Source organism: Berghia stephanieae, chromosome 4 (assembly GCF_034508935.2).
Source record: "Berghia stephanieae isolate SIO BIC M18660-M18661 chromosome 4, UCSD_Bste_1.3, whole genome shotgun sequence".
Taxonomy (NCBI): Eukaryota; Metazoa; Mollusca; class Gastropoda; order Nudibranchia; family Aeolidiidae; genus Berghia; species Berghia stephanieae.
In genome coordinates this window covers 73,425,531-73,439,538 of record NC_088363.1, presented here as the reverse complement: position 1 = coordinate 73,439,538, position 14,008 = coordinate 73,425,531, and the positions used below count along the sequence as shown (strand labels likewise).

The window sequence follows — 14,008 nt, the reverse complement described above, 5'->3', positions numbered from 1 at the left end:
CCAAACTCATAAATGACAAGTTGGTGTCAGCGATTTTGTGTTAGGCTGATTTGTTTTGTGTGGATAATTTGTGTCTGTAGATATCTAGATTAAAGAATCGTTTGAATGATTGAATTATTAATCAATTAATTGATTGAATAAATACACTATTAAAAAAAAAACAAATGAAAAACAAACAAAAATAGAATCGATTAGGAGTAAAAAATAAGGTTGAGTATTTTAAACGGAAATTCAGTATCCTTACGATGCCAATCCAAGTCAGTATAACGTCAGACTATTATTGTGATCTCACTGTTGTATTTGAAACCAATGCAAAATATTGTTTAAAAAAAATAGTTGTCCGTTTAATGAACGGTGCCCGTAAAATATACGTGATGATAAGTCGATCAATTCAAAGTTTATGATTCACGTGTTGAATAAATTTGAACTCAGATTCTGTTGTCATAATAGACAATATATTTTCCGACTTCATATGAGAAATTCCACGGAGACTTTTATTTGGGCACGAAATATTTTCTGTATTTAATATCTTATCGGGTCTCGTGCGCTAACATATCGTAGAATGGATTCTCAATATGAAGAACGGAAAATGTTTTTTTAAAATAAATTTTAAGAAATTGAGAGAAACCACGGCCTGGTATTGATTAACTGCAAGTATTCGCACCTCATTGTCATACTCGGTAGCCGGAAGATTGACACACACCCCACGTGCTAAAAATGATGGTGTCTGTTTTAGATGGGATTTGACGAAACAAATTTGATTTCTCGATATAATCATCACAATGACCAATCAAATCTCATAATACACTGAAATCATTGTCGTGTCGATTATGAATACTATGCAAATTTTGTGACGATTGGTCCAGTGGTTTTGGAGCCTTAGTGTTTAAAAAATCTAATTTGCCAAATAAATGATAAAATGCCTCAAGTAAAAACAAGTCCATAATTAAAATTTCCGTTATCAGACCTTCAAATATGTGCACGTAGATCCAGTTGATATCTTTATTTGGCTAAATAGTATTTCTACCTAGCCATTTATTGCTAAATAAAATCATAATAATCAATGATTTATATAGCGTCTAACAGCCAGTAACCGTGCACTGTGGCACAATAGAAACTTATCAAAACAACCAATTCATGGCATAACATGATAAGCGTCACTAGATAAGTTTCCGGAATTTGGTAGAAACAGTAAAGATAGATATATCTATAATTCTCTCTTTTTTTTCAAACCATAAAGTATCCTTTTGTTGAAATTCCCGCAAATTTTCATTCATTTATATTCACAAATTTGAGCACAATAAACGAATACTATGTAACGTCATATCTCATTAATTGTGTCAGCAACAATGGAGCTCAATAGAACTGATTTTCGAGTCCTGATTCATTACGATTTTTTGAAAGGGTTAAATGTATCGGTTTGTTATGAACCTCTGCACAATCTCAAATTGGAATCTGCTCCATCAAAATCTCAAATTTGTTTCTGGCTTGGTGAATTTAAAAGAGGTAGGCAACCCCTCAAAGATGATGACAGTGAGGGTCGACCTGCATGTGCCGTGATGCAAAAGTCAGTGTCTGCCGCAAAGGCTATGATTGAAACTGATGCACATATTACGATAGAGCGTTACTTGGGCATTTCATCACTTGATGTCTGGACGATACTGCGCGCATGCCTTAGTGTCCACAAGGTGTCCGATCAATGGGTGCCTCACCAACTCACCGATGAACAATAACAACATATTCAATTTTACACAACTACGTACGCTTCAACGGTTTGATGAAGATCGATATTATAGAAAAATGGATTTATACGCATGTCCCTAAAACAAAGCACCAATGTAGAGGGTGGGTTTTTCCTGGTGAGACTCGATCTATGAAATTCAAAGGATCTAGCAGCATTGGAAAACAAACGGAGACTAGCTTTTTCACTTTGAAATGTTATATCGTCAACATTAACACTCCAAGACAGAAGCACAGTCACCTCAGATTGATATGCTAACCACTGCATACCGACAGTTTTTTTAGTGGAGATAACAGCGTCCAAAGACAGACACAAGGTCGCTATAGCACCATGACAACGTTAGTACTCACACAGCCATTGCAAAATTACAGCTAATTACTGAAAACAACTTTCAAATCCTAACCCACTCTCCATATTCTCCCGGCCTGTCCCCTGTGACTTCTTTTTGTGCCCATTTGTCAAGGAAAACTCATTGGGGTTAAATTTGAGACTCTTAAAGATGCCGGAAGGGCATTTGAAAATGAAATTTCACTACCGGAGATTGGCAAACTGCTTTGATTATTTGTTTAAGAGGATGAAACTTTGCATTCAAGCTGTGAAAATTTGATGGTAATGTCATTTCTTCTTATACCCGATTCCGCACTTATCTAGTGACCCTCGTAGAAACAAATTAAAGGGTAACACTTCCTACACAAAAAAATAAACCTTATAGATTAACTCAGGTTTCAATTATTTTCTGAATGATGGTAAACGATCACAGGACTTTATCCGAAGAGTGATTGCATTCCATGGACGCGGGGCAATAGATGAAAATGATTTTTTTCTGTGGTAACCTTTAGGAGTTGGTACAGAGATGATATATTTAGGATGATTGCCAAACTAAAAAAAATCAAACCAAGACCAAAATAACCACTTTGTACTCAGTATCACCTTTTGTCTTGGCTTATTATTATTATTATTATTATCATTATTATTATTATTATTATTATTATTATTATTATTATTATTATTATTATTATTATTGTTATTATTATCATTATTATTATCATTATTATTATTATTATTATTATTTATTATTATTATTATTTTTTTTTTTATAAATATAATAATATAATAATATATAATAATAATAATAATAATAATAATAATAATTATATTATTATTATTATTATTATTTATTATTATTATTATTATTATTATTATTATTATTATTATATTATTATTATTATTATTATTATTGATTATTTATTATTATTATTAAATATTATATTATTATTATTATTATATTATTATTATTATTATTATTATTATTATTATTATTATTATTATTATTTTAAATTGTGGAAACCATCTTAAAATTGCCATAATCAAGAAGAACGAATCTTTTGTCATAGTCTTAAACAAAACAATATCTGAATGACCACTGTTTATTTGTACTCTACCATATCCCGGATAATCGGTTCGGGAATCCCTGGCTTCTATCTGAGAGTAAACATCTCCAGTCAATATTAATTAGATATTTATAATTCATTGATTATTTCGGTTGTTTACGATGAAGTATCTCGAGATCCTTATTATTTTCGAACAAACAACACGCGATAGACGTTGGAGTCAATAAATGATCAGGCCATTCTTTTTCATTGGCTTTGTGCTTTTATAACATTCTAAAAAATTCTTTCCTTCATTTGAAGGAAGTAGATAACCCTTTATCAACATTAGTTCCATCATATTATATTATACCATATCATATTAATGTGCAGAGCGAATAGGCAATATGCCTTTAAATACACCACAAGACAATTTTGAACTTTTGTTGATTATATTCGTAGAATACAAAAATACTCCGACTTAAGATTAATAAAATAATTACATGGAATATGTAAAGCTCATTAAATAAAATACATTGCTAATTGTACATAGCAAAAATTGGTAGTTTTTCATCCTATTATTCATTCATCATGATAGACTTCCTCAGCAATAGCAATATTGACGGAATCAATTGAAGTAAATTTTTTGGTTACAAATCTATGTTTGTTCCAAAAAAATATAAGAGTTTTTCATTATAGTTATTTGATGAACTATTAGAACTAGGGAGAATGGATCTCTCTTGTTTGTCATCAACCAAGTTCCCTGGACAAGGCAATGGCGCATTTAATCAAAATAACCAACACGCCTTTCTACCCACCCGTTGTTGTTTAGTAATGGCGACTTTAAAAAAATCATGATCACAGATTAAAAATTTCTGTTTAAAACAATCTAATCAAAGATGTAGCTTTAACCCGCAACCAGGCTATAATCTATATGTCCTGGAATAATTTTGAAATTTCGGTAGCTTTTTAAAATTATTATTATCCTTCCCCATCCTTGGTGTTTACACGGATGCATAAAAGGGGCGTGACCCAGCCCAATAAATTGTTCTCCCACCCGTTGCTATATGGCAACCAATAACGCCATAAGCCAACAACTCTTGTCTTATCAGCTGTTGCAGGCCATCGTATCCCTTGTCCGCTCGTCCAGGGAACGGAGATAATGAGGGTGGAAGCCGAAGAGCAAATATTTGGCCCGGATAAGCGTGGCTAATTCAGAAACAGACTGACACTTCTATCATGGGATTTGAAGATAGGTAATGAAAGTAGTACTTCAGAACCATAAGGCTAAAAAATCCGGAGTTCATCTTAATTTCTGTAGTTTTAAACACAAATCAATGGCTGTTAATTATCGTTTTTATAGAACTCTAGTCTATTGCAAGGTACTTTCCGTCAGATCTAACACGCTCAGCGTCCCAAATTACTGATGAGCGGACAGCTGAGCCAAAGAAAGAAAACAAAAAAAAAAAAAAAAACAAAAAAAAAAAAAAAACCTCCAAAATAAAACACACTCTTGACTCAACCGGATTTCAACAGGCGCCCTTGTGAGTCAAGTGCTCTATCAAATGAGATATCGGGACTCAAACAAGATCGGCACTTTTTTTTTAACAGAGCCTTTATTTTAGATTATTTTATTTATCTTAAAGAGTCATACCTGCTTGCAACTCGTTTATGTCATAAAAGAGCTTATAAAAATGATGGTAGAACAATTAAAAGATTATTGATCTTGCTTATCATGACTTGCTTGTAACACTCAAAGGTGGCTGACACTAAAGAAAATGGTAGCTTGTTCGTTTCTTTTCAAGTCTGCGACACATCATGTTATTTTAGTGTAAGAAGAAATTATTGTGATTTAATAACTGCTTTTGTTAATAAAAGTGTATATTATTTGTAATTCCTTGAGGCAATTCAATCTGTTCATTCAAAGTTCAGATTAGTATATCCATTGAGAAGGGTTGGATGATTAAAATGTAATCTATTCAGTTTGAGATCACCTGAAAGTCTCATCCAGACACATAGACCCGATCCCGTTAAGGGAAGTACACTCAAATATTTACAAAATACATGCAAAACAAAAATTATAACAGTACACGGCAGGGAGATATTATACAAAATACAATATTGATACTATTACTATACATTTGAGTCTCAGTCGAGGGTCAGGGCCAGGACAAAACTAAATAATTCTATTCTAAGACAAAGACAGAAATCAACCTAAAAAAGAAAATATAGGAGGAAGGGGAGGGGGGGGGGGGATTAAAGATAAAGATTTGAAAAATTATGCATGGAACAGTACCAGAGGAAGCAAGAAAGAAAAATACAAGAAAAATAATCATCACAAAAAATCCGTCTTCTTCGACTGGGAAAGAAGACACAGAAACATGGACTTACCTGAGTATGTGCCGATTCTTAAACTAAAAATATGTGACAATCGGTCTGCTTCCCTTTGGATAGGACAAGTCTAGTGCTTTCCATTAAATAGAACTTAGATCCAGCTACCAAAACAACTTATGGGTGAAAAGAGGGGCCACAAAGTAACCCACACCACCTCACTCTATGCGGACTCGAGGTTTGTCGCTTCTCAAGTGCTATAAAAAAAAACCCAGTTTACTTAAGATAAGGTGTCGTTCCGTATCATTCAAATATTTTCCGTAGCAGAGAGAGATAGAGAGAGCGAGAGAGAGAGAGAGAGAGAGAGAGGGGGGGGGGGTGGAGTTGACTGTAACAAGTATGGCGCCGGCATGATTCAACCCACTGTCACGATCGGTCACATCCAGCACAGACGCGCTTTCGACCCGATAATTCCGGTAGATAAGAATACTGTATTATCTTTTCTTTCACTCCGCATCTTTGTGGGGTTTTTTTTGTGGTATGACATTCGGATTCCGCTTTTATATTGTGACGAGGCTCCCAGGTTCGAGTCCTGCTATGCATGGTATAAAGTTGAATCCTTGGAAAAAGGCTCTTCTTCTCACCAAACTCAGATTTTAAATGAGTTAGGTAAAAGCGGTGACAAAATCACTAGCTGACGTGAACGGTTAAGTTGAGGCATCAAAATGTGTTATCCATTGCGTCGATGTGCGCCACCATTGTAATTTCACTCTTTTCTCATCCTCCTCCTTTTTCTTTCATTATAAATTTAGCTTGTAATCTTAATACCAAAACATAATACAATGTCAAAAGTAAAGCCAAAAGCAAATTTAGCGTTCTAAATAAATTTTATTTCAACAATAATAAATCGATAAGCACCGACACTTTATATACTTGGAGCTATTGCATAACAAGAAGCAGTACCAAATGGAACATTGCGGAGATCAACAAAATTTGCAAAACAGAAATGAATGCTAGCAGGTTAGGTATTATAACGATAACATGTTAAGAAATGCAACGTTAATGGTTAATATTGTGTAAGGTTGATTGCTATCTAAGACTTCATGGGTCTTTATTATCTAGAGCAGGGGCGGTTGGTCACATTGTATTTAAGGCGGCACAAATCCGAAATACAGAATCAAATTTTATTGGTCTAGTTAATTTAATTTAATTTGACCTACTTTGTATGTGTGTGTATGTGTGTATGTGTGTGTGGAGGGCGGTATTGCAATTGTTTGCATATATGTGCGTGTATTTGTGTGTGCGTGTATGTGTGTGTGTGTGTGTGTGTGTTAGAATATTAACGAGACGTACTCACAAAAGAGCATCAATTATCTTGGACAAAACTTGTCTGGTAACTTTCACCTGTTCATTATAACGACTCACAGACGCAGCATGTCCTGTTTCCAACTGATTTCTTATATCTACAACGTTGAAAAGTTTATATTTAACAGCATCTGTGACATGGCTATTTGATTCAGAATGTTTCTTCAGTGCCTGAGAGATGTGCGCAATATCACTGAATCCTCCTGTTGTCCGTTATAGCATACATCACCAAAAATCAAGCAATAAAAACAATGAAGCGTTTTACGGCTTTCACTGGCAGTAAGCCATTCAACATTTTAAAAATAATCATTATTCAATCGGCGCTGTCTCCTCGGAGTGTTAGAAACTAAGTTAAAATTCACTGGTTTGTGTGGACCTAAATCTTTCACCACTATTTTCTCTTGAGGGGATAAGTGTCGGAATTGATTATCAATTAAAAAATCAACATGATTCATGATTGGTTACAAATTACAGAAATAACTTTTTAAAATAAAATGATTCAAGATAAAAACAGGTAGGTTTCATAAACAATGACAATAGCGATAATACTTTTCTCTGAATACTAACGACTAACGGTATGACAGACAACTTTAGAATAATAGAATTTAAAAATCCACATTTAATTCCAAACGCAAAGCACTTGTTAACTTCACACACAATCAGCGACATCTTTATAATTATACTATTATTAGACAATGCACACAATACAAGTTGAGTAGGGATCGTTGGGAATGTGCGGGGATGAAGGACTACGTGGGGTCAGGGATTTTTATTTATAGTACCATGGGGCTCTTCTCGGTGCATACTTTGTTTACTGTTATTTTTTATATTTAATATATATTTAAGCAAAACAAACAATGATAAAATATATATTTATTGCCATTCTCTTCATCCGTATATCTAAGTGAAGCAAAGCCTCTTCTTTCAGTGATAAAACTGATATGGTTTTAATTTATCCCAAGTAGGACCTCAGGGCGTGCATCGCTAGATTGGCCGTCTTGGCCTAATTATTTTAGCAGTGAAAGACAATAGTTAGTTGGGGAGGGAGGGTGGAGGGAGATTGGGGAGTAGTAACTAACTTTCTCAAGGTACAACGGAGTATATGATAAGGACAGGACGGCCAAACGAAGACTGGCTCATATAAACAAAAAAAAACTTCCCCACCACACCACACCCTCCGCTCATTTTCACCCCGCGCAGGCAACGGGGGAAAGATGAAACGTGCCGATTTGACGCTACCTTCGCGGAGCGACGCACGAGTCATCAAATATTAAATTCAAAACAAAAAGCAGTATGTGCTAAATTTTTAATTTTATCAAAATTGTAAAATTGAAGTTTTTTGTTTGGTTGACATGCTGATCTACGGAAAATATAGGGCGGCACAAAACAACTTCGCTCTATTGACCGACCGCCAGTGATCTAGAGATAGGAATCGAAAAGCTATTTTTATAATGCAAAACGTTAATTCAACGTCTTTATCTAAATTGAAAATAAGTATGTTTGAGGTTAAATCCCTTCTCTAGTCAAAAGCAAACATAAAACAAATATCATATTGGGTGGAATGGGGTTGGACAAATTCTGCCGTTGTTTTTAAAAACACAGTATATGAATGTTAACCATATAGCACATACCTACTGTGTTCTTTAATAAAACGGCATAATTCGTGAGTGATAAATAACGGTGAATATTCATGTTAAACACTCTAGTCACTTTAACATGATTGTGTGATGTTATGTTGTATGGTTTGTTGTAGTGCTCACAGCACTATTATGTCATTTCAATGTCAATAACATAGAAGATGGGGGATTACAGGTTAGCACTTACAAGAACACGAGTGGGACATTCAAACGCAATAGTAGTAGTTTTTAAAAAATTCACATATAGAAGTTGTTAAAAATACTAACCGCTATAGATCCGAGATAAACTTTGGATCCATGGGACTGGAATGATTATGTTAAAAAATGGAACTGTCAATGAGGTGGCATGTGAGTAAAAGAACATTGTCGATATCTATACTGCAATGTATTTATGACTATGTGCCTTGCAGCGAGAGATCCCAGCTTGGGCCTAAGGATAAATAAGATATTGCAAGACAAACATACAGAAAATGACACGGAAAGAAAAAATAGTTTATTAAGGGATAGAATGTGCTTACGATAATTTTTAAAATGTACGTTAAACTAATAAGATAATAAAAACATTATGGGTGTAGGAATTATGTTTTTTTTTCAAAGGGTTTTACGGCGCCTGCAACACATTTAGGTCTTATCGGCACCAGTAAAAAGGAAGAAAATGGGATAGTAAAAAGTGCTAGAATTACAATTAAAGCACCCAAGAAAAGGTGAGACAAATGGGAATTGGTTCAAATAGGGAACAGATGTAGATTCCAAGAGCACACTCTCGAAGTATTTAGTTTGAGATTACCTAAAAGTCTCATCCAGACACAAGCACAGGTCTCCACTAAGAGGGGACTAATACACTAAAACTCAAATGTTTACAAATCGTATAGAATATGTAAGCAAAGCATAATACAGTGCAGAACAGGGGGATGATATACAAGACAAAAAATAGCATATCCCAAAACTCTAACTATAGATTTGACTGTTTCCCTCCCAGATAGGGTTTCCAGCCAGGGCCAGGACAAAACGAAGTAATCTCATTCCAAGACAAAGACAGACAGCATGTTGGAAAACATATAGGGGGATAGAAAGCACAGTAAGTACCTCCCTGCCCACTATGTGAGGTCAGGAACCCCACCCAGGATGTAGGATTTATTTGCACTAAAATATGAATTGGACAAAGGGACTTGTTCAAACAGGCAATGCACAATCGTAAAAACCAAGAATAATCTATCTTGTCTTCTAAACATAAAATTTGCAGCAAGGCACAGAGGTTCTCGGCAAAGAAAGACAATTAAATGCTTACAAAATACAAAGAATTTCATAAATAATTTTCTTTAAAACACACACACACGCATATATATATATATATATATATATATATATAATATATATATATATATATAAATATATATATATATATATATATAAATATATATATATATATATATATATATATATATATATATATATATATATATAAGTATATATAAATATGTCACTGATGACAATGGCAATTAGTCAAAAAGGAGGAAAATGTATCGATCCATCGCGCAAACTCAAGCCGAAATACAAAAATTAAATATACAATATGATAGTTACGTAACATTATATCATATACTTCTTTTGAAAATTTTAATGAATTGTCCTTTCCCGAAAATAATTTTAAAAGCTCACAATATTAATCATACCGCGATCTACATCAAGAAATGATAAACATTTGGCCCAAAGACTAGAAAGTATTTGTTTTACTTTATAAAGCACTCACAATACCTTTGTTACTGCAACCTAGTATAGTAGTTATGCAGTTTATAACTTAGACTCATAACTATTTAATAACTTGAAAAACATAGTCTATTTAAACAAGGGGTAAAATTAATAGTAATTTAAAAATAATTGGAACAATTGGTTTCTGAGTCGATCATCATCCTTGCTTATTGTTATATTTTATCTTTCTATGACAAGATAGAGAGAGTGTGTGTTACGAATCGATTTTTTTTTTTTTGGCACAATCCCCTACCCAACATCTATTCATCCAAGGACACCACTGGTGCCACCGTGTCTAGCTGACGACATAAAAATGTGAGTGTCACCAAAAATTAATGCAACTGAGCACAGGTGTCAAAATTTTACACAAGACATGATGGTGATTTTTTTTTCATTGATCTATGTGGAGCCACCAGAGCGCTTTTCGTAGAAAAATGTTTTGACACTGAAAATATAGCGGAAAATTTCAAAGAAAATCCCCAAATCCCGGAATTCCTCGGAAGATTATCATCACTGATATATATATATATATATATATATATATATATATATATATATATATATATATATATTGAGATGATTTACAGAAGAAACAAAATATACCAATCCTAAAAAGAAAAGAAATCCTAGACCTGAACCATAGCCTAGACAGAAGAAAGACAGATGCTACAGCAATGTTAGAGAAGACAGTAAGATTGACCTATTCAGCCTTCCATGGGAGATCAAAACCCCACCCATAGAAGTGACAACAGAAAGGTAAAAGAGAAAACAGGAATTGGCTTCTTGGGTCCACAAAGGGAAATTGAAGGTTGGTCGTTTTGTTTTGTTTTTAAGGGTTTTACGGCGCTTGAAACACATTAAGGTCATATAAGCGGCAGTAAAAAGGAATAAAATGGATAGTAAAAAGTTCTAGAATTACAATTAAAGCACAAAAGAAAAGGTGAGACAATGGGGATTTGGTTTAAATAGGGAACAGATGTATATTCCAAGAGCACACCGTCAAAGTACTTAGTTTGAGATCACCTAAAAGTCTCATCCAGACACAAGCACAGGTCCGAACTAAGAGGAATACACTCAAATGTTTACCAATCATATAATATAATATGTAAACTAAAGATAATACAATGCATAACAGAGAGATGATTTACAAGGAAAAAAATATCATCTCCCAAAACTATAACTATACATTCGACTGTTTCCCTCCCAGCCAGGGTCAGGACAAAACTAAGTAATCTCATTCCAAGACAATGACAGGAAACAATTGGAAAACGGGTATGGGGGGATAGAAGACACAGCATGAACCTCCCTGCCCACAGTGGGAAGAAGGTTGATCCATACCCAAATGGATGAATATTGCTAAATTTATTTATTTATAAGATGATTTAAAAATTGAAATCCCCTAACCCACTTCCCTCACCAATTAAAAAACCATCACCTAAGTAACTAAATTTGATTACAAAAATATTAAAAGTAACTAAATTAAGGCATTCCAATAATATTTAAAAAGAGATTAACATTTTTTAGAAGGTGATGAATCAAAAACAATCAGCAGTGCAATCAATTATTTACATAAACAAATAGACAATCAATGCAGTATGAATATTAATCTATCAAATATTTCAGAGAAAAAAAAAACAGGATAGAAAAGAATACAAAAGTTATGATATGGGGAACAAACATATGACCTTCCTTATTCAGAACCAAGAGGATACACATGATAATTCTCGCTCGATTTAGCACAGCGTACTGTGATTATCATGCAAAGAATAAACACTTTTTCAATTGTTTTTCGGCATGAGGTCTCGATCAAGACAATGTGCAAAGAACAACATACGTTGAAAAGGAATTTATTACAACTCCTGATTAACAATGATTAATTTGGGAAAAATAAAACATCAAAAACAATCTAATTCTATTTTGGCAATTTCCTAGCACTAAACTGTATTCATATTCCCATACATGCCATTGTCATACTTTTTTTCATTTTTACTACTAGTATGTGTTTTGAGCGAGGTACACTTGTTTTCAGGTCTGTTATCCCAATGCATTTTATGTTCATTGTTCTAATGGTGATCTCAAAAAATGGAACAAAATATTGTCCATTACAACAACAATGCTAAACTAGGTTCATATCTGCGTTCTGATGTCAGACCTGTGTACACATTGGTCTTGAGAAAAGTAACATTTATTTTAGATTACCTAGCTGTTTTATCATTGTTTGCTGTGGTTCACATTCAGTGCTATTGGTGCTTGGTTGACGGATTGAAAAATCTAAACATTGCTAGTGACCTTTAAATATTATATAAGTGACATTGATCTACAAGAAAGTATTCTTCGATTACTTCCCTTGCTTTGTCGTCTGATCTTTAAAAAATAGTCTGGTATCTGTTGCTAAGTGTCGACGTGTACATATATGCAGATCTGACTTCCGAATGTAATTATGGGTCTAGTTTAACATTGTTGTAATGGACAATAATTAGTGTCATTTTTTTTCTTTTTTAGATTTCCATCACAACAATGAGGCCATAATGAATTGGGATATCAAACCTGCAAATAAGTGCATGTCGCTAAGTGTCTTTATGAAAGTAATAGTATAGTGCATTAGCAACCCTTGTAAAACACCATGATTGTGTACTTACAGGTCTTTAATGCATGCTCAAGTCACAAAAGAAATGATAGTTGAAAAAAAATAAAAATTGGGATGTTATTTTAATTACTCTGGATATACTTGTGCATGGAGTGTGTGTCAGGGATACAAAGAAATGATAGGGTATAAAAGCATAACATAACATGTGGTATGGTAAAGGGCAAAATGGGATAAAATCCCTTGAATGCCCTTAATATTAATAGTAATGCCATAAATCTATGGATTAAAGATTACAATAATGATACACGCGGTAAAGATAATATTTCAACTTAAATGTACTCATGTATATATGGTGTACAAACATATATCTTTAACCGTGACATGCAAAGCACAAACACACACACACAGACACACGCATATAGAAGATAACCATGCGATCCTTTTTAAGAAATAATTTTTTTTTAATTTTAATGGCGCAGGTAAAATACTCATTATACACATTTCGTGATACCCAATAAAATGACATCTTTTTATTTTTAATCTAACATAAAAATAAAACAAAAAACAATAAACACAAATACACACACAAGCACACATAAACACAAAGAAGTATTTTAAATGTTCTGACCATTGAACCAGCCATCCCATTATCTCTCTATAATGTCATGTACTTCCGTTTCCCGATGACAAGATCAAAGCTTACTGCAGATTTATCGGAAATTATTCCTAATTTACACATTCCATGATACTTCATAATATGACACCTTTTGGAAAACAAATAGAAAAAGAAAAACAAACTATAAAACAACAAACAGAAAAAACCCACAAGATTTATAATAGGCCTCACAGGCATCATTTGTCATTTTACATGTAAATTGTTGCTGTTGACTTGGAACACCTTGTCAAGTGCGTGAAGCACAGTTAGTGGATATTGCGCTATATAAACTCACAATATAAATGTATATATATATATATATATATATATATATATATAAACAAACTGTTTTTTTTTTAAACAAGCCATCCCATTATCTCTCAACATTGTTATTGACATCTTGTTCCCAATATCAATATCAAAGCATATTCCAGCTTTATCAAAATCACAGATATGTCACTTCATGATGTGTAATGCCCAGATAACAAATTTGACAAGACAAATATTGACTAATAAATAAAATCATGAAGGAAATCAAATATGATGACAGGATTAGAATAAACATTAACAAACAGA

The 14,008-nt window shown here is 33.4% G+C and overlaps 1 protein-coding gene across 1 annotated transcript; it reads left to right on the top strand.

Annotated features, from left to right (window-relative positions):
• The first annotated feature begins 1,349 nt into the window (after positions 1-1,349).
• On the top strand, positions 1,350-1,733 carry LOC144971843 (histone-lysine N-methyltransferase SETMAR-like). Its single transcript, XM_078912919.1, has one exon. It carries the CDS (start codon positions 1,350-1,352, stop codon positions 1,731-1,733), a length of 384 nt encoding a protein of 127 aa, XP_078769045.1.
• The last annotated feature ends 12,275 nt before the right edge of the window (positions 1,734-14,008 follow it).

Bases quoted from the DNA above. Each gene is read 5' to 3' on its own strand.
- LOC144971843 (XM_078912919.1), top strand. From the start codon at position 1,350: ATGGAGCTCAATAGAACTGATTTTCGAGTCCTGATTCATTACGATTTT.